At 37.7% G+C, this 21,310-nt stretch overlaps 1 protein-coding gene across 8 annotated transcripts in view; it reads left to right on the top strand.

Annotated features, from left to right (window-relative positions):
• The window catches only part of VPS8 (VPS8 subunit of CORVET complex), a 250,022-nt gene that overhangs the window by 156,814 nt on the left and 71,898 nt on the right, over positions 1-21,310 (top strand). For all 8 annotated transcript variants that reach the window (XM_007083608.2, XM_042956666.1, XM_042956660.1 and 5 more), the window contains 4 exons: positions 3,221-3,368; positions 7,758-7,847; positions 11,254-11,296; positions 16,247-16,350. In XM_007083608.2, coding sequence (XP_007083670.1) covers positions 3,221-3,368; positions 7,758-7,847; positions 11,254-11,296; positions 16,247-16,350 — 385 coding nt within the window. The remainder of the gene's footprint in view (positions 1-3,220; positions 3,369-7,757; positions 7,848-11,253; positions 11,297-16,246; positions 16,351-21,310) is intronic.

Genomic DNA, 21,310 nt, shown 5'->3' with positions numbered 1-21,310 from the left:
GGAACTACCCTATAACCCAGCAATTACACTACTAGGTATTTACTCATAGGCTACAAAAATACTGATTTGAAGAGGCACATGCACCCGGATATTTATAGCAGCATTATCAACAATAGCCAAACTATGGGAAGAGCCCAAATGTCCACTGATTGATGAATGGATAAAGAAGATATGGTATATATACACAATGGAATATTACTCAGCCATCAAAAAGAATGAAATCTTGCCATTTGCAATGATGTAGATGGAGCTAGAGTGTATTATGCTAGGCAAAATAAGTCAGAGAAAGACAAATACCATATGATTTCACTCATATGTGGAATTTAAGAAACAGAACAGATGAACATAGGGAAGGGAGGGAAAAAGAGAGAGATGGAAGCAAGCCGTAAGAGACTCTTAACTATAGAGAACAAACTGAAGGTTGATGGAGGGAAATGGCAGGGGATGTGCTAAGTGGGTGATGGGTATAAAGTAGGGCTCTTGTTGGAATAAGCACTGAGTGTTATATGTAAGTGATGAATCCCTAATTCTACTCCTGAAATCAATATTACAATATATGTTAACTAGAATTTAAATAAAATTGAAATTTAAAAAAATGACAAGAGAAAGTCTAGTGTATGCCTTATAAAAATCTACCTTTTATATATACTTAAGTGTTTATATCTTATATGTCATTGCTATGATTAAAATAGAAATTCCTAAAAGAATAGATAACGTTTAGGTTTAAAACATATAGTTTTGATACACTAAAGTTAACAGTGGCAAAGCAGATAGCTAATAGAAGAGTAACAGAAGTAGCTTTGAGAAGGGAATATAACAATTTGTATTTATGTGCAAGACTGTGAAGCAGCAGTCAGAAATGGGTGTAAGTGTATTAGTTTATTAAAGTTTTCATTATGTTGATGTTGCCTGATCATTTCCCAGCAGACATATTATTTCCCTCACAAATGAATGCATCAGAATCTATTCATCTGAGTGATTTGCTTGGTTTGATGCATATTCACATCCTTAGTACTTGTAAAGAGTTTTGTCAATAAGTATTCTGGAAAGAATTAAATACTGGGATTTATTGGCAGATGCTTATGTCTAGTCTTAATTTGCTCCATAGTCTTGCATTTATAAGACATAGTAACAGAAGTGTGGCGTAGATAAAATATTAACACTACCTACAATATGACATAAACATCTGAGAAGTACACCAGCTCACCTTAATGTTAACGATCATCGATTAGCATTCCCTTTTTCTTTTACGTGTGCATATTCTGTTGGGACAAAACGTTGATCTTACATAAAGACCCATCGTTCCCCTGTGATTATCATGTGCATTTTCTATTTGGTCTGTGTAGAGCTTTCTGACAGCATTCATTCACAGCTGAATCTGATTTCATAGCCCTAGTCCTTGTCATTTGCACCCCTCTTATCCTGTATTTGGTTCCCCTTTTTTGAAGGCCATCCAGCACATTATTGCCTGTCCAGTTCAATTCAGTGTACATTTACCAAGTGCTTATTTATTATGTGCCAAGACTGTGTGAGTGCTGGGAGACATTGAATGCAGCAGTCTTTGCTCTCCGAGTTTATAGTGTAGTTGGGACCTAGATACTTAAAAAGATAATTTTCATGTTACATAGGAAGAACTAAGGTGATGCTGTACTTAAGGAATAACCAGTTACTTACCTAAATCCTGCTTTAAAGGCAGCTGTGAACTAACGAAATGAAACTCGAACTTAGAGATTTACAGCCAATTTGAGGACATACCGAATTAGCCCATCAGCAAGTATTGACAGCTCCAAGCAGCAGAGCTTAATTAATGAGTTCATCAGTCAACCTCTGGTAGGGACTGAGTGTCACAAAACTCTTAGTTTAGGAAAGATTTCCTATGTCTAAATATAATTCCTGTTTCTCTAGCTGAAGGCTCTTACTGGTAAAAATAGGAGGGCTATTTACCATTATTTATAGGACCTTTATAACCTCAAATTGTTCTCTGCGGAGTCAGAGATTCCCGCCTATGACTGTTGGTGTGCTGCACATGGGTCACAGGTGTGCCTAGAGACGGATCCCCTCAGCTCTTGGGGTGGGTCTTGGGGTACCCATAGTCCCCTGTGATCAGTCTTACTTTGTTCTGATGGGCCATGCAAATGCTGTCCTTCTCTGTATGCGTGATGTGAGAAGAGCTGGGAGATGTTGCTTTAAACCATCTGCCTTAACGTTTCTTCACAAAGCTAGTTTCCCAAGCAGTTTTGTATCTTATTAACCCTATTCCAGTTCTTTACATAAGGAGCTTTAGTTGAGGTGAAGAAAAGATAGGGCTCTCAAAAGGAACTGACTTCTTTTAAAGATGATTTGTATGTCTGTAATGAGCAGTAGTTGATTTTCTAAATAATTTCTTTTGGCCACCAGCAGTTGAGTGTCCACTGTGATAAAACTAATTCTGTTATTTCTCTAGCTTTTTTTTTCCTTTTTTTTTTTTTTAAAGAAAGCTCTGCATCCAACGTAGGGGTTGAACTCATAACTTTGAGCTCGAGTCACATGCTCTACCGATTGAGCTACCCCGGCACCCCAGTATCTCTAGCTTTTGTTGTAGGTATTCTGAATAGTGGGCTTTGGTGACTAGCTGACATACAAAATAAATGAACACATGAATATTGTGTGTCCTACTATTGATCCACTTTATAAATTTGTTTTAGTAGCGTGTAAATAACTAGCCCTTACAACATGCAGGGTACTGTTGCAGGCTTTAAGAATTCGTTAGTGAGAAGATACCTGGTACCTATCCTCAAAGAGTTTATAGTCTTTAGATAAGAAAGATAATTAAGGAAGTAGTTACAACATGGTGTGATTGGTGCTACTAACGAAGTATGGTAGGGCCAGTTGTTGAAAGTGGAAGATGGTTTACTATATATAGTTACTCGTGGATCATTGGTTAATTTTTGTTTCTTCTCGAGCAACAGTACAACTTTGGTATTTATTTAGAGGAGCTTTCACTGAATATTATTTCCTTAATTATTCACTATAAACTGAGAACTGTTATGATTTAGACTGTGTCTGATATAATACACAGCTCACCCTAACACCCTAAGTAAAAGTGAGACCTTCAATTCACGATTTTATGTCACCAGAAGGGAGTTTTGCTTTTAAGGTTGACATACTTTTTACCTGTCATTACATACTTAATGACAGATGTGATGAATTAATGCCATTCTCTTTCTATTTATGTTTTCAGGGAAGGTATTCATGTAAATCAGGAATCGCTGCAGATGCCTCCCTCTGTTACGGAGCAGTTCATTGAGCTGTTGTGTCAGTTCGACCCAAACCAGGTTATAGAGACGCTGCAGATCCTTGAGTGCTACCGCCTGGAAGAAACCATCCAGGTAAGACCTGGAATGCAGAGCGGATGTGAGTAAACTCATCCTAACCATTCACCAGTTTAAACATGAGCAAAAGGAGACTAACATAACATAGCCCCCGGGATCGAACCCAAATAGTCTGCCTCCACAGTGCCTGCTCTACATTGCTGTGGTAAACTGCTGTCCCTTTATTCCAGTAAAGTCAGAAACAGCGCATGTCCATTGCTGTTACTAATCAAGTTTCACAGACGTTCTAGCCAACACACAAGCCAAGACAAAGGAATACAATAAATATATTAAAAGGAGAAACCAAGCTCTTGTTTGTAGGCTCTGATGGTTAGATAGCTTGCTGTGCATAAGACAGGCTCAGTGGCAGTCAGTAGTCTCAACACGGTCATTGCCTTGGGTCCCTTCCCTTGTTTTCTCCTGTTTCCACATGAACATGACTATGTGCACGTGTGTGTGTGCATGAGTGTACGTATACACACATACATATTCTGATCAATAAGAGGCTAGTATTTAAAATTTATTTTTAAACTACTGTTATATATCCTTTCCTTTATTATCAATACTTACGAAACAGTAATCTCTATTCCCTGTGCCACCTTCTGAACTACTCACACACTTTAAAAATTTTTTAAGTGTAAAATATTTAAAGTATATAGAATTGTACAGAATTTCAAATATCAGTGTACCCACCAACCCAGTTTTATAGATGTTCATGTTTGACATACTGGCTTTAAATCTTTGTTTGTTTTAGAAATCATCCTCTTTCCCCTCCTCCCTCCCCCCCCCGCCCCCGAGGTTACCACCAACCTGAAGATGGGAAGCATATTCTTCCCATCTGTGTTTATTTTTCCTATAAAATGCATGATACAGCAATAGCACTGCTAGGAATTTATTCAAGGGATACAGGAGTGCTGATGCATAGGGGCACTTGTACCCCAATGTTTATAGCAGCACTTTCAACAATAGCCAAATTATGGAAAGAGCCTAAATGTCCATCAACTGATGAATGGATAAAGAAATTGTGGTTTATATACACAATGGAATACTACGTGGCAATGAGAAAGAATGAAATATGGCCTTTTGTAGCAACGTGGATAGAACTGGAGAGTGTTATGCTAAGTGAAATAAGTGATACAGAGAAAGACAGGTACCATATGTTTTCACTCTTATGCGGATCCTGAGACACTTAACAGAAGACCATGGGGGAGGGGAAGAAAAAAGAAAAAAAAAAAGAGGTTAGAGAGGATGGGAGCCAAAACATAAGAGACTCTTAAAAACTGAGAACAAACTGAGGGTTGATGGGGGGTGGGAGGGAGGGGAGGTTGGGTGATGGGCATTGAGGAGGGCACCTGTTGGGATGAGCACTGGGTGTTGTATGGAAACCAATTTGACAATAAATTTCATGTTAAAAAAATAATAAAAAAATAAATAAAATGCCTGACACAGTCTTCCATGTTTATAGAATTTGTAATAATGGTATCATATAGAACATACCCTATTGCAAATTGCTTTTTTATTAAATTTTTTAAATTTATCAATTTTTATACATGTAGAATTAGCTCATTCATTTTAATGATCATATAATATCAATTGAATGAGTATGCCACAGTTTATTTCCCTATGGATAGACATTCAAATTGTTTCCAGTCCTTCACATCCTAAATAATGCTACCTTATACATCTTTGTATGAACCTTCTTATGTGCCCATGTGAGCTTTCTCTAAGTAATTACCTGGAAGCGGAATTCTTAGACAGTAGACTAGCTTATTCTATTGTTACTGCCAAGTTGATCTCCTGTTTGTTTCTATTCTCACCATCAATGTTTGGTATTTGTTATTTTTCCACATTCTAGTTGATTCCTAACATTTTTTGGCTTTTTTTTTTTTTAAAGTTTATTTATTTTTGAGAGAAAGAGAGAGAGAGCTGGGGAGGGGCACAGAGAGAGCGAAAATGAGAGTGAGAGTGGGAGTGAGAGAGAGAGAGAGGGAAAATGAATGAGAACCCCAAGCAGGATCCACACCCTCAACGCAGAGCCTGACTCAGGGCTCAAACTTATAAACTGTGAGATCATGATCTGAGCAGAAATCAAGAGTCAGACACTTAACCAACTGAGCCACCCAGGAGCCCTACACTTTTAGACTTTTAATTTTTGCCAGCATGATGGGTATCATTGATTATTCATGACATTGAACATCTTTCCATATGTTTAATGACTTTCAGTTTTTTTTTCTCTGAATTATCTGTTCATATCATTTGCCCATTTTTCTACTGAGTTTTTGCCCTTACTGATTTATAGAAATTCTAATTTCTGCATCTCTAATCCTTCACTGATTTTATATGTTGGGGATGCCTTCTTCCAATGTATTGTGGCACGTTTTTTTTTAATTTGGTTTCTAGTGACTTCTATTTTAATTTATTCTTTTCCTTTAAGGTTTAAATTTTTGTGTGTGAGTCTTCCTTTTCTACCTTGATGGTATAAAAGATATCCTCTTACACGAGTTTTATAGCTTAGCTTTTTACATTTAGGCTTTTAATCCATCTGGAATTAATTTTTGTAAACAGATCAAGGGAGGGATTTCTGTATTTTTTTTCCCCTGTGTATAACCGGTGGTGTATGTGGTATTTCTGGTATCCTTTCCTCACTGATTCGTAATGCCATTCTGCTGTATACTGAACTCTCAGATATACATGGATCTTTTTGTGGAATCTCTTCTGTTCATTTGGTCATGTCTTTCCTTTTACTGTTACCACATATTTTAAATAATATAGCTTCACAATAAGGCTTATTAATTTGAAAGAAGAGTCTTCCCTCCTCATTGTTTTTCTTTAAAATTCATGTGTACTCTTAGACTCTTACTATTCTACATCAAATTAGGAATCATGTTGTCATCTTCCTTTAAAAAAACAAAAAACAGGGGCACCTGGATAGCTCAGTAGGTTAAGCGTCTGACTTGGGCTCAGGTCATGATGTCACGTTTCGTGAGTTTGAGCCCCATGTTGGGCTCAGTGCTGACAGCTCAGAGCCTAGAGCCTGCTGCTGATTCAGTGTCTCCCTCTCTCTCTGCCCCTCCCCCACTTTTGCTCTGTCTCTGTCTCAAAAATAAATAAACATGAAAAAAAAATTTAAAAACAAACAAACTTCTGGCATTTTGATGAAATATATACAATGAATTTATAGGTTAATTCAGGGAAGATTGACATCTTACAACGTAGAGTCTTCACATTCAGGAACATGGTTGTCTTTTTAAAAGCCTTTTACGTTCTTTAGTGAGGTTTCAACAACTTTTATATGATATACGAGGTTCTTGCAAATATTATCTTAAATTTGTTCCTAGATACTTACACTTTTTGTTAACAATGTGGAAGGAAAGTTTTTGAAATGACATCTTTGTCGATTGCTGCTGCTGTAGGTTACTAATTTTTATGCATTGTTTTGTATCAAAAAGAATCTGAATTCTTTCTTCATTTAAATAGTTTCTAGATTTTTTAATGACAATACTATTTTTCAAGAATAATGGTAGTTTTTCTTGTCTTTAGCTTTTCTTTCTTTTCTTTTTAAAAAAATTTTTTTTACATTTACACTGTTTTCTCTCTCTTACCAGATGTCTAAGAGCTCCAGGATATTATTTAGAAACAGTGATAGTATGCAATCTTACCTTGTTTCTGATTTTAAAGGGAATGGGTCTAACATTTTACATTAAATATGCTGTTTATTTTAGGATTTTGATAGATAATTTTTAATAAATTAAGAGTTCAATTCTCAGTTTAGGTAAGAGTGTTTTGTTTTTGCTAAGAATGGGTACTGCATTTTATCAAATACTTTTTCCTGCATTTATTGAGATGATCACATTTTTCTCCTTTGAACCTGTTTATATGCTAATAATGTTATTTGTGCCTCTCTTTTTTCTTGCTGCTAAGAAAGTTTTATTCTACTTTATTAGTCTTTTCAAAGACTATTTTGGGGTTTGTTGAAACTCTGTACTGTTTCTCTGTTGTTTCTTTCCCATAGCATTATTTTCTGCACTTAATATCTTTCATTTATCTTCTTAGTTTACTTGGTATTTCTTTTTTACTAATTAGAAACTTTTAGTTTATTGATTCTTATTAAGATCTCACTTACACATATGTGTTACCTTTTTTCCAGTGGATATACTCAGTCAGGTAAATGAAAACTTTAAATTAAACAATAGTGAAGAAAAAAGTGAATGAACATGGTTTAGTTAGAACTGCCAAGATGGGCAACTTCTAACACTAGAAAGTCCAATATTTCATATTACACTGGAAAGTAATGTACTACTGAGGTATGAATTCATTATTTACTGTCATATTGTTTTCATCTTTAGTAGGATCCTCTCCACAATCAAGATTTGTGAACAAAAATCCTTATCATTTCTTCTTTCCTAGATTACCCAGAAGTATCAACTTCATGAAGTTACTGCCTATCTATTAGAAAAAAAAGGAGATATTCATGGGGCCTTCTTAATAATGCTAAAGGTAATATTTTACTATATTTGCTTTGTCATTTTCTGTCCACGCCTCCATTCATCAATCTGTCTTTTTATTGAGATATAATTGACCTGTAGCATTGTGTAAGTTTTCATCAGTCCATCTTCATTTCTTGTGTGTCAAAGTAAGTTGCAGACAGTATTGCATCTTACCACTATTTTTATCATGACTAGAGTTTAGTCATTGGGTAGAACATTTCTTTCTGGTATACTTTTAAGGTGAAATTTATATACAATAAAGTGCACAAGTCTTAAATGTGTCATGTACTGAGTTGTGACAAATGCATACACCTATGTCCCTAGTCCCTAACAAGATAGAGAACATTAGCTTCATCAGAGAAAGTTCCTTCATGCCTCTTCATACGCATTCCCACTTTTGTCCCCCCACAGATCATCATTTTTCTGATTTTTTTTTTCACTGTGAATTAGTTTTACCTATTTTATGCATTCATGCATTCATGGGTTCCTCCCTTAGTAGTCTTGTATAATTCTCCTTTCACCATATTTTTGAGATGTATCAGTAGTCCGTTTCTTTTATTGCTGAATGGTATTGTATGAATATACTACTATTCATTCAGTCTCTTGATGATTGACACCTGGGCTATTTCTAGTTTTTGGCTATTAAGAGTAAAGCTACTACGATCACTTTTGTACACAAATATTTTCATTTTCACAGGAAAATGTCAGTGCCAAGGACTGGAATCCCTAGGTCATAGGATAGGTCTAGGTTTTAGGTCTATAAGATATTACCAGACCTCTTTCCAAAGTGGTTATTCCATTTTACATCCTCTCCAATAATGTATAAGAGTTTGGGTTGCTAATTCTCACCAACAGTTGATGTTCTATCAGTTTTTCACAAAAATTTTTATCCATTTTTAAAATTGTTATGCCTACAATAAAAACTTATCATTTTGGTGGTATTAAGTATAGTCACATTTTTGTGCAATCGTCACCACTATCCCTCTCCAGAACTTTTTCAACTTCCCAAACTGAAACTCTATACCCATTAAATGGTAATCTCCCATTCCTCCCACCCCACATCCCCTGGCAGCCCCCATTCTTTATGACTCCATGAATTTGACTACTCTACCTCACATACATGGAATCACACAGTATTTGCCTTTTTGTATACATTAATCATAAAGTCTTAAAGAGTTACCCATGTTGTAGCATGTGCCAGAATTTCATTCAGTTTTAAGGCTGGATAGTACTCCATTTTATGTATATACCAAATTTTGTTTATTCATTCATCTGTTGGTAGACACTTGGGTTGCTTCTGCCTTTCAAACTTTGTGAATAATTCTGCCATGAACATGGGTGTACAAACATCTTTTCAAGACTCTGCTTTCATTTATTCTGGGCATACAACCAGAATGGAATTACTGAATTAAATGAAAATACTATTTTTAATCTTTAAAGAATTGCCATACTGCTTTCCATAGTGGCTACACCATTTTACATTCTCATCAGAAACGCACAAAGGCTTTTAATTTCTTTACATTTTCTCCAACACTTGCTTTTCTCTGTTTTCTTGTTGGTAGCCATTCTAATAAGTGTGAAGTATTGTATCAGTTTTTTAAATACTGTTATGTAGCAAAGGAATAGATTAGGGATATCCTCTCTTCCTATATATGTATGTATGTGTATCCAGCACACATGCAGCAACATGCAGAGGAATGGAACTGGACCACTTTCTTACACCATACACAAAAGTAAGTTCAAAATGAGTGAAAGACCTAAATGTGAGACAGGAAACCATCAAAATCCTAGAGAAGAATACAGGCAGCAGCCTCTTTGACCTTAGCTGCAGCAAAAATGTGACTATACTTCTTACTAGACATATTTCAGGAGGCAAGGGAAACAAAAGCAAAAATGAACTATTGGGACCCCATCAAGATAAAAAGCTTCTGCACAGTGAAGGAAGCAATCAACAAAACTAAACGGCATCTGACAGGTCAGATTATATGGAAGTGATGAATCACTAAATTCTAGTCCTGAAACCAGTACTACACTACATGTTAACTAACTTGAATTTAAGTTAAAAAAGATATTTAGAGCAAGGAAAAAAAAAAAAAGAACTTCTTTATTGGCTTCTAGTTTTTCTCTAGCTGTGTAATCATAAAACAGGCCAGGAAGAATATTCCACAGAGGTTTTGTGTAAGCTCTCAACCTCTTTTAATGTAGAAGTTATCCCTACATCTCTTTTTTCCTTGTCGTCTATTTGTTGGAGATATCGTGAATCTAGTTTTAAAGGATAGTTAAAAGTATTCCTGGCGCGGATGGGGGAAATAGAGGCAGTATATCCTTGAAGGGAATAACACCATCATTTACAAAAGCATAGGAGTACAAAGAAATACGAAAGACTAGGAGAGCAGCCAGCATTTTACTAGGGCTCCACTATCCATGTGTTGGCAGGCTAGAAGCAAAGGCTGGGTGCAGATCTGGGAAGATTTTGTAGGACACCCTAAAGAATTAGGACAGACTCTGTTGTTCACACAAGATCAACTAAAAGTTTATAAGCGAAGGAACTGATACAGTGTTGTTTCATTAAGACTGCTCTGGTTAGGTAGGAGACTGAGGGGCAGGTAGAAAAGGGGGAGGTTCATCTTAGGGAGGAAGCAGAGAGCACTTGCGAAGCTGGGTAGTGTGGGTGTGAATCTGTGAGGCTTGAGCTGGAGGCAGTGGTGGTGGTGGAGTGGGAAGAGGATTGGATTTGAGAACTTTTGATCTTTGAATATAGTATGGAGGAAGTGAGAGGAAGTGGTTGATGACAGTTGTATGCCTATAAGGGACAGTTTTTAGCCTATAAGGGACCTCAAGAAAAAGAGCAAATTTGGAGTAGGAGGGATATATTAGAGGCCAGTCTCAGTGTATAGTAATATCTGGAATATCAGTAATGCTGGACTATCAGTTAATGCTTTCTAAGGATCCTAGTATTCGGTTAGAGCAGTGGACACTGCAATTGCATATTTAGAGGTGCCACACTCAAGGCTGTGCCCTCTGCTGTGGAGACAGTCTTGTATGTTCTTTCTTATTCCCTCTCACCCCTTTTTCTCATAGCCCAGTGTGAATTTTATTCCCTTATACAAAGCTTGGATAAATCCTACTCCTAATTACCCTGCTAGAGAATGTCATTGATGACTATATGGTGGTACAACAGAAGCAGAGTGGGGCAGATTAAGTGACACTTGATATTTTGGGTCCCCTTCGGTACTGCTAGCTCTGCTTTCTGTATACACAAGAATTCTCTTCTGAATGACAGGAAGGGTCATTCTTTATAACCTTGTTGTTTCTTTAGGTTTTTTCTTGTCAAATATGTAGTTCAAATATTTGTGGATTAGGTAACAGTGTTCCTCTTACCTCCTGTGTTTTTGTTTTGTGTTTTTACCTCCTAGAGACTACAAAGCAAACTTCAGGAGATAACACATCAACATGAAAGTAAGTTCCTGAGTATAATTTACAATTATTTCTTCCCATGGACCCCATGTTTTAAAAGATTTTGTCTAACAAACTGCATTTATTGACTAATAATTACGTCGATCCGCATAAATACTTGAACATTGATCCCAATTTTAGCTTGTTTTCAAGAGCTCCTAATAGGAAATCATGTAAACCATTGTGGCTTTGTGGTGCCATCAGTGGAGTTCAGGGTACAGAAAAGTAGGCACTTTTCACTGGTATTATTTTTTTGATTATATTTCTCTGCCAATTTTTAGTTATATATAAATAAGGTGCATAACTAAATATTACTGTAATACCCAAATATTACTAAATATTACTAATATACCTAAATATTACTGTAATATGCTAAGCAATAGCAAATCAGAGCTTCTAATGAGGAATAGCCAGTGTTTTCTGCACTGCATTTATGTAATTTTTAGCACAAAGCAGTAAAACTTGACAGTATGGAATGTTAAATGGCCTTGTCACAGATAGATACAAAATTCCCATCAATTTCCTAGACACTTGAGTGGGTTTTTAAAAAAATGTTTATTTCTTTTGAGAGAGAAAGCGAGAGTGTGCAATTGGGGGAGGGGTAGAGAGGGAGGGAGGGAGAGAATCCCAAGCAGCCTCGGCAGAGTCTGATGCAGGGCTTGAACTCAACGAACTGTGAGATCATGACCTGAGCCAAAATCAAAAGTTCGATGCTTAGCCAACTGAGCCACCCGGGAGCCCCTATATTCCTAGACATTTTAGAAACTAGATTTATTTTTTTTTAATTGTGGTAAAATTCATAGCACAAAATTTACCATCTTAATCATTTGTAAATGTACAGTTCAGTGGCATTAAGTACATTCACAGTGTTGTGCAACCATCCTCACCATCAATCTCCGTAAGTTTTTCAACTTCCCAAACTGAAATTTTGTATCCGTTAGACAATTACTCCCGTTCCCTGCACCCCCCACCCCCCCTAGTCAGTCTCTGGCACCTACCATTCTACTTTCTCACTCTGTGAGTTTGATGAGGTATCTTATAAAAGTAGAATTATACAACATTTATCCTTTTCTAAGTCTGGCTTACTGGCCTAGCATAATGTCTTCACAATTTACCCATGTTGTAGCACATGTCAGAATTTCATTCCTTTTTAAGGCTGAATGATATTTCGTTTCAGGTATATACCAACTGCATTTTGTATCCTTTTGTCTGTCAGTGGACATTTCAGTTGCTTCCACCTTTTGGCCATTGTGAATAATACTTCGGTGAACATGGGTGTACAAGTATCTTTTTGAAACACTGCTTTCATTTCTTCCGGGTATACACCCAGAAGTGGAATTGCTGGATTAAATGGTGATTCTAATTTTTGAGCAACAGTTGGGTTGCTTTTTTCTACAGTGGCTGCATCATTTTTACATTCCCATCAGCAATACACAGGGTTCCAGTTTATTTAAGTCCCCACCAACACTTGCTGTTTTCTTTTTTTTTTTTTTTAAGTTTATTTATTCTGAGAGAAAATGCAAGCGGGGGAGGGGCAGAGAGAGAGGAAGAGAGAGAATCCCAAACAGGCTCCATGCTGTCATCACAGAGCCACATATGGGCTCAGTTGCAAAACCATGAGATCATGACCTCAGCCTGTATCAAGAGTTGGATGCTTAACCGACTGAGTCACCCAGGCGCCCCTCTGTTTTCTTTAATAGTAGCTATCCTCGTGTGTGAAGTAGTAGCTTATTGTGGTTTTCATTCGTATTTCCCTGTTGAGTAGTAATGTAGAGTGCCTTTGTTATGCCCAGAATTCGTGATCCCCAAAGACCAACAGGGAGCCGAGTCCGATGCAAAAGCAAAGAGCCTTTATTTGAGCTAGCTCGAGCTCAATCCCCTACCTGCACCGAGGAGGCAGCGGTGAGATACCAGGGAGAGAGAGAGAGAGTTTCAAAAGCACAAAGGTTTTATAGGAGTCTAGGGGCAGTTGGTGAGGTAATGGCTGTGGCCTCAGCCGATTGGCTGGGGAAGGGTCGGAGTCCTGTTACGCAGGTCACCGGGCATGTTTTGATCGGGAAGTTTGAACGGGTGAGCTTACTCAAGGGGAGGAGGCGTGGTCTGAGGTTTCTGCGATTTTCCCGGAAAGGGGGCACATAGGGGACATAGTCACTCAAGGTGGAGGACGCAAAACAAGATAGAGTCGGCCGGCATAGGTCCACCCTTTCAACTTTTCATGTGCATATTGGTTATTTGTGTATCTTCAGAGAAATGTTTACTCAAGTTCTTTGCCCACTTTTGAATTGGATTATATGTTTTCACATCACTTGAAATTTTTAAAATGACTCTTCCAAAGTTCATTTGATAGGCGATTTTTAGATCGTCCTATGTATTTAACAATCAGCACTTCTCTTGGAGCCCGTGGCCCACACATTTCCTTAAACACGTTTACCCTAATTCTTTATAAATTACTTATTTATCTATATCCTTTTTGGTTAGATCCTAGGTGTTAGGGTCTGTGTTGTACTGGGGTCATTTGCTATTATACTGAATCTTTTTGGAACCTCAGCATACAATTGAGTGATTTTTCCATATTTAGTTCAGCTAAACATTTAATAATTATTTTTGTACTGTCAGTCTCTGTTCAGTCATATTATGTGAGATTTATTGCATTTATGATATTTTCCTTGTTAATAATTTTTGCAGACATTACATAAAAGATTGAGGGAAAAGTAAGAAGAATGTTTCCCTAAAATCACTGCACTGATTTGCAAGTGATATGTATAGAGAAGCTAGTTCTTTGAATTTTAGTGAAAATAAATTTCTCAGTAATGGTCTCATGTCCACTATTTACTTTCAGATTTAATATTTTTCTAGAAACTTAAGAATTTGGGAGGTTCTGCTAATTGCAAGACATTGTGCTAGCTCCTGTGGATTATACACAGATGGCTAACATAGCCGTCATCCAAAGAATTAGCATCTTGTGAAGGAGACAGGTAAATGAAAACATTAAATGCTAGAAGAATCAAGTATTATAAAAGAGGTACAGTGAGAGTGGCAAAGGATTGTGGAAACTTGGGGAATGGTTTGAAACTGATGAATCAAAGATAGTTTGTGAAAGACATGACCTGTCAAGTAAGACTGGAATAGTGAATAGAAGTTTGATAGGGAAAAGCAAGGAAAAAGCATCTGGGCTAAGGAGCACATCATTATGAAAGTGCCTGGTCAGGAACCTCAGGAGTAAGACCTGGTGCAGTGACCTAAGAGCACAGAGGGCGAGAACCTGAGCCAGACCGTTACTATGTTTAGTTAGGGTCAGAGGTTTATTTATGTTGGGGTTTTTTTTTGGTTTTTTTTTTTTTTAACACTTTTATTTATTTTTGAGACAGGGAGAGACAGAGCATGAACAGGGGAGGGTCAGAGAGAGGGAGACACAGAATCTGAAACAGGCTCCAGGCTCTGAGCCGTCAGCACAGAGCCCGACTCGGGACTCGAACTCAACGGACCGTGAGATCATGACCTGAGCCGAAGTCGGCTGCTTAACCGACTGAGCCACCCAGGCACCCCTATGTTCTGTTTTTAAAACTTGGAAGTCTTTAATGATTTTTGTGGATAGAACTGATGTGTTTGTGACAGTATAAAGGAGAATGAGGGAAGCAAGATTTGGAAGTCAGAAGTTTAATTAAGAAGCTGTTGCAGTTGTGAACGTGAGGTGAAGAGAGCCACAGGGCAGAAGTCATGGCATGTGAGGGCACAAAAGTAAAATCAGCAAAAGTGGCAATTTAGTTGGACATGTGGGTGAAGGGGGGTGGGGCATCAGAGATGACAGAGATTTATAAACTGACTTAGAGGTGATGGTTTCATTAACTTAGTTTGGGAAGGGGGAGGAGAAGATTTGAGGTGGGAAAAATGGGTTGGGTTTTGCACATACAAGTTCAAGGTGCTTGTAGTCATCGATTAAGCAGAGTCTGACAGAGTCTGTCAAAAATTCACCCTGCAGATTATGAAAAGAATAAGGGCTGGAGGTGTATGTTCAAAAGTTATTAGTGGGGCATCTAGGTGGCTCAGTCAGTTAAGTGTTTGACTCTTGATTTCGGCTCAAGTCATGATCTCAAAGTTTGTGAGTTCAAGCCCCGTTTGGGGCTCTGCACATCAGTGCAGGCCTCTTAGGATTCTCTCTCTCCCCACTCTCTTCCCTCTCTCTTTGCCCCTCCTTTGCTCATGCACGCATGCGTTCTCTCTCTCTCTCTCTCTCTCTCTCTCTCTCTCTCTCTTTCAAAATGAATAAATAAACGTATTTATTAGCAAGGACCTAAGAGTCAAAACCATAGGAGAGGAGGAATTATTGAAAAATGAAAAGGAAAGGGCCTAAGATATTAAACCTACACTTAAGAAATGGAAGGGGCGCCTGACTGGCTCAGTCGGTTAAGCGTCAGACTCTTGACTTCTGCTCAGGTCGTGATCTCATGGTTCGTGCGTTCGAGCCCCACGTTGGCATGTCACATGCCACCAGCACAGAGCCTGCTTGGGATTCTCTTTCTCCCTCACCCAATACCCCTTCCCCGCTCACACACACATGCTCTCTCTCTCAGAATGAAGAAATAAACAAACAAACAAACAAATGGAAAAAGAAATGGTAGGGCAAGAAAGGTGAAAAGTAACCTTTCCACTAACTAACCCACAAACAGAGGATTGGGACTTTAACATAGCCAAAACATATTAAAATGTTAAGTATGATGTGCTTTATATGTGCTGTGAATGTCAGACGTTTACATGGAAAACTCCTCTTACGCTAAATTGTCTGTTTTTTAATCTAAGCCTTGGTATCATTCTTATGGAAGAATGGTATTATATAAGAATTATATAATGGAAAACTAGGGCTCTGCAAAGAAAAAACAGTTTAATTTTTTCCAGAAGCTCTGAGATTATCAGTAATGTATCCTTAAGTATTGTTAACAATTTTTCTGAATCTAGAGGCCAAAGAGGACCTTTCATTGAAGGATGTTGAAGATACCATGGTAGAGACTATTGCCCTTTGCCAGAGGAATTCACATAATTTGAACCAGCAGCAAAGAGAGGTAGGAGAATGACTACTTAGGCATATTTAAAAAGTCTGTTTTGGTCTGAAACCCGGAATTAATTCTCTTTTCCCTGCCCTCTGAGCCACCTGAGTTTAATTCAGCTGGATTTTAATCACTGTTTAGTGCTCCCAGGAGTACAAGCCTCCTAAAGTTATGAGGAGTGTCTGTCCTCTTTGTTCTCACAAAAAGCTTTATATTCCTAGATCTGGCTGTGCTGCAGAATTTAGGTGCATGAATACGAGATGTCCTTGTTCTCTTTGGACTGAGATTTTGTGTATTCTGTGTAGTGATACTGTTGGACGTGTCCTCATTTATCATCTCTTCTATCCCCTGTGGAGGAAAGTGAGCATGAGGAACTGGAGGGAACCCCTCCAGGGACACAGAGCTGGAAAAGGTCAGAGAAGGCTGCGATATGGTTTCTCAGCCTTGGCTGCACATTACAGTGACTTGGGGAGCTTTGAAAAATCCCAGCACTGAGGCTGCACCCCAGATCAAGTAAATTAAAGTCTCTGGATTGGGACCCTGTTGTCAGTGTGTTTTAAAGCTTCCCACAAGATTGCACTGTATAGCCAAGACTGGAACCATTGCTGTAACAGATTCAGACTGCCACAAGGAAGAGCACAAAACGGAAGGAGGTAGAGTTGAGCACCTGGTGCAGGTGGGAGTTAGAGCAGCGAAGCAGAAACTAAGGGGGCGAGATGTGACTTGACAGCCAAATTCTGCTTCAGTTTTAAGAAGTTAAGTTACAGTGTTGGGGCGCCTGGGTGGCTCAGTCGGTTAAGCGTCCGACTTCAGCTCAGGTCATGATCTCACAGTCCGGGAGTTCGAGCCCCACCTTGGGCCCTGGGCTGACAGCTCAGAGCCTGGAGCCTGCTTCGGATTCTGCCTCCCTCTCTGCCCCTCCCCTGCTCATGCTCTGTCACTCTCTGTCTCAAAAATGAATAAAAACATTAAAGATAAATTTAAAAAGGAAGTTAAGTTACAGTGTGATACGGCATCGTGACTCCTCTGTGCCTGCCTCTCTAGGCTGCAGCCTCTGTCTTGACACCACCTAGCCCCTTTCTCTTACTGGCTTTCCGAAATGGGAAGTAGGAGAAATTTTTTTATGAATGTTTAGCCATACATGTTACAACGAAAGTAATAAACTTATTTTTGTTTTCTGTTCTTATCAGTTGGGTAAATTTCTGCTTTATATTTTTGTCGAGGATTTTTTAATTAGGCCATAAATTTTGAAAACCTTTTAGAAGATAAATGTGTACAGCAAGCACATTTACATAATAGATGTGATTTTTGTTTCTTTATTAAAAAAATTTTTTATGTGATATGATACATATTCATCATTTTTTTTAGGGTTTATTTATTTTGAGAGAGAGCAAGAGAGTGCTTGTGTGCAAGCAGGGGAGAGACAGAGAGAGAGAAGAGAGAGAATTCCAAGCAGGTTCCACACTGTCAACATAGAGCCCAATGTGGAGCTCGAACTCACAAACTGAGATCATGACCTGAGCCAAAACAGCAATTGGACACTCAACCAACTGAGCCACCCAGGAGCCCCAGTAGTTATCATTTTTAAAAATCCTGCAATCCAGAAAGTTACACAGAAGAATTTTTTTTTTTTTTAATTACCCTATAAGGGTACCTCAGTGGCTCCATTGGTTCAGTGTCTGACTCTTGGTTTGGGCTCTGGTCATGATCTCACGGTTCGTGGGTTCGAGCCCTGTGTCAGCCTCTGTGCTGATAGTGCTGAGTGTGCTTGGGATTCTCTTTCTCTCCCTGTCTCTGCCCCTCCCGCTCCTCCTCCTTTGTTCCTGCTCTCATTCTCTCAAAATAAATAAATAAACTTTGACAAAAAATTACCCTATAAAATCCTATCACCCAAAAATAACCATCATTATCATTTGGTGACCATCAGTCTAGATATTTTTTATCTGCCTAGGTTAACATGATCGTACAAAAACTGGATCACGTATTACTTGCTTTTATAAATATAGTGTCCAACTCATTTAGGAAGCTTAGGTAAAACGGAGGACTTTCTGAATTTCAAACAATATTTCTGCACCATACTATCTCTTAATAAATATCACTACAGCTTAAAAAAAATCTGAATGACTGCAATAGATTGGAATTACTATGTTTATAATTACATTTCAGTTTTTATAATATCTGTGATGCGAAGCCAGTAAGGAAATTTGTACAAACTCATGCTTGCTCCAACCTCTCTTCTCCATCCCTCTTAATTTTAATAGGTTATGTTATTTTACCTCATTAAGGCTAGTAACACATTCTTTTCTGTATCCAAAATTCCCACAAATTGTTCAACCTTTTTTAAACGGATGATAAGCTTTACACCAGTCCTTTTTGCCATGATTTTTCCATTCCTAAAGTTTTATTTTCATTTATCTTTTGGTTAGCTGGCTGTATTTGGACATGGTTATATTTTGGTAGAGAACATAATAGGGTAGAATTCTTAAAGCTGTGTTCATATATACTTAATTCTAAGTCTTTTTCACTTTTCAACCCTCCCATCTCCTCTCCGGTATCTTATTTGAGACTCTCACAACTTCTCGTGGACAGTTTAAGCAAAAAACGATGATTATGTCTTTTAAGTAAGGCGGTTTAGGTTCACATAAGCTGAAAATATGTCCAGATTCACATGCATTAATGGTAGAATTAGTTATAAAAATCCATGCCTCCAGAACTCTAGGGATTATTCTGACTGTATTTGAACTCCGTATCTCTTAATCAGACGGGAACAATGCTTCCTTTGATGTGGCCAAAGGAAAATTTATTCTTTTTTTTTTTTTTTTTTTGTCTGAGTTGGAATTTGTTTTAATAAAGGTATTAGATGTTAGACTTCTTCCTATCCTTTGAAATTTTCATTCTGTAAGACTATTATTATACCATTCACTGGCTGCCTGTAAGAAAAGTCTGTCTATCCTTGTCTTAGACACACACACACGCGTGCGGACACACACATGCTCACTACTCTCTTTGTGACCCCACTCTCCAACAACTGGTTTCTGCTTCATTTCTGAACAAGTTTTATGACAACAACAAAAATATTTGAATGTTAATTTCTTACTTTATTGTCTGAAAAATGCTAGACTGATTTTGTGTGATACCAAAACATTAAGTTTGGGGGATTTTCATGGTTGTTTGCCTTGATTCTCTTTGCTTTGTTTTTGTTTTGTTTTGGAGAGAGAAAGCAAAAGCTGTTGCCACAGACACTAAACTAACTAGAAAATTTGAAGTACTCGAAAGTTTAATGATGAACTGTTTGTAGTATCTTTTTCTAAAAGTTGTCATCACAAGATTTAATGTTACGAGTATCTACGTAAAAGTCAGACTGCAGGAAGTTGGGCTGTTTGTCCTTTCTCAAGTTGAATCTCTACCTGTCCTACCTTTGTTTATCTGTTTACAAGGCTTTCCTGATACACATATAATAAAGAATCTGGCTTTGTTGTGCATATAATTCCCTAAGAAGAAAGCTGTTTATTACATAACATAACAAAGGAATTCAAGTTTAGTTGTGTTGCTTTCAGGGGATGGTTCATGTGGAGATTTAGTTAAAGAAGAATAACTCCTGGAAGTAGGATGTGAACACATTTCATGGCTATTACCTCTTACAACCATGCTTCCCCCCAGGCTGCCATTTATACTCATTAAACAACTAATCTTTACAAAGGTATTTCTTCTAAATTGTCTGGATTAAATAAGAAAATTTAAAAACCAAATTTATACACATAATAAATATAAAAAACAAGGTAAAAATTTTGCCATATACAATTAAATTACACAATTAAAATACACAGAAATAAATGATGTGGTTATAAAAACAAGCTAAAATAGGCAACCAAAAGGTAAGCTAAGTAAAGCTATCTCAGAATAAAATACAAGATTAAAAGTTCGTGAGTACTAGATAAAATAAATTAAAATTTCAATAAAATAAAAACCAAGTTAAAACCAGTATCTTATGAACTGGAATGCATGAAAAGTCATCAGTATAAAATCTTAGCTCTTCAATAGAGCTCTTCAGTTGGGAGGTCACCCAGTGGGAAAGTCTCCTTTGCCTTAAGGGGCTCCCGTATCTCCACTGCCATAGGACTTGTACAGTGTCAGGTAATGGGCGACACATTTCCCTTCTGTATTTACAGAGCTTCCTAGAACCACTCTTGTTCTGCTCTGACCTTTCTTCATGATTCCCAGATGTTTGCAGGAATAGGTTCCTCCCAAGACATAGAGTTAAATAAAGCTTTTGTAAATGATTATCCAACAAGAAACCGTAGTCGAAGTTTTGAAATGTATTAGTTTGATTTTTGATGATAAAGATTTTTCCCAAGGCTTAGGAAAACACAGATTTTGGAGTCACAGCACCAGTTTACTGACGGTGTGATCTTTGGCAAATTACTTTTCTAAATTTCAGTTCTTATCTCAAGTGAAGGTCATGCTTACGGTGTAAGGCTGTTACAAGATTGAAATGAAAAAATTTGTGTAAATCATTTAATAGAGCACCCAACATAATAGGAATAAATGATGATCTGTTTATCTACTGACGTGGTTGGAAATGTTAATTGAAATGTTAACTTCTACTTCTTGGTCTGTGATGACTAAGGAAATACAAAATAATGCTTGAGAGAGGGAACAAATTTTGGATAACCTTCATTCATTGATCTTGCTTGACATCGCTAAAGAGAAATGGGGGAGGGGGTGGAGATGAGGTAGTGGAGGGGGCTGTTCTCTGTTCTCTCCTGCAGTATAGAGGGTTATTTAGACTTGGTCAGTGATGGTTTTATAGCATAGTATACAAGAACCTGACTGGAGGCTCTGCCGTGTCTGCTTTGAACCTACCTTCTCCCGAGACACAGGAGATTATAGTTCCAAGGTCTAGACTTACTGACTTCAGTTTCTTTATTTTCCCAGGGTGCATGGTAAAGACATCTGTTTGAGCTATGGTCATTGT

The sequence above is a fragment of the Panthera tigris genome, chromosome C2 (genome assembly GCF_018350195.1).
Source record: "Panthera tigris isolate Pti1 chromosome C2, P.tigris_Pti1_mat1.1, whole genome shotgun sequence".
Lineage (NCBI taxonomy): Eukaryota > Metazoa > Chordata > Mammalia > Carnivora > Felidae > Panthera > Panthera tigris.
The sequence above is the reverse complement of the archived record's forward strand: the minus strand, read 5'-3'. Positions and strand labels throughout refer to the sequence as shown.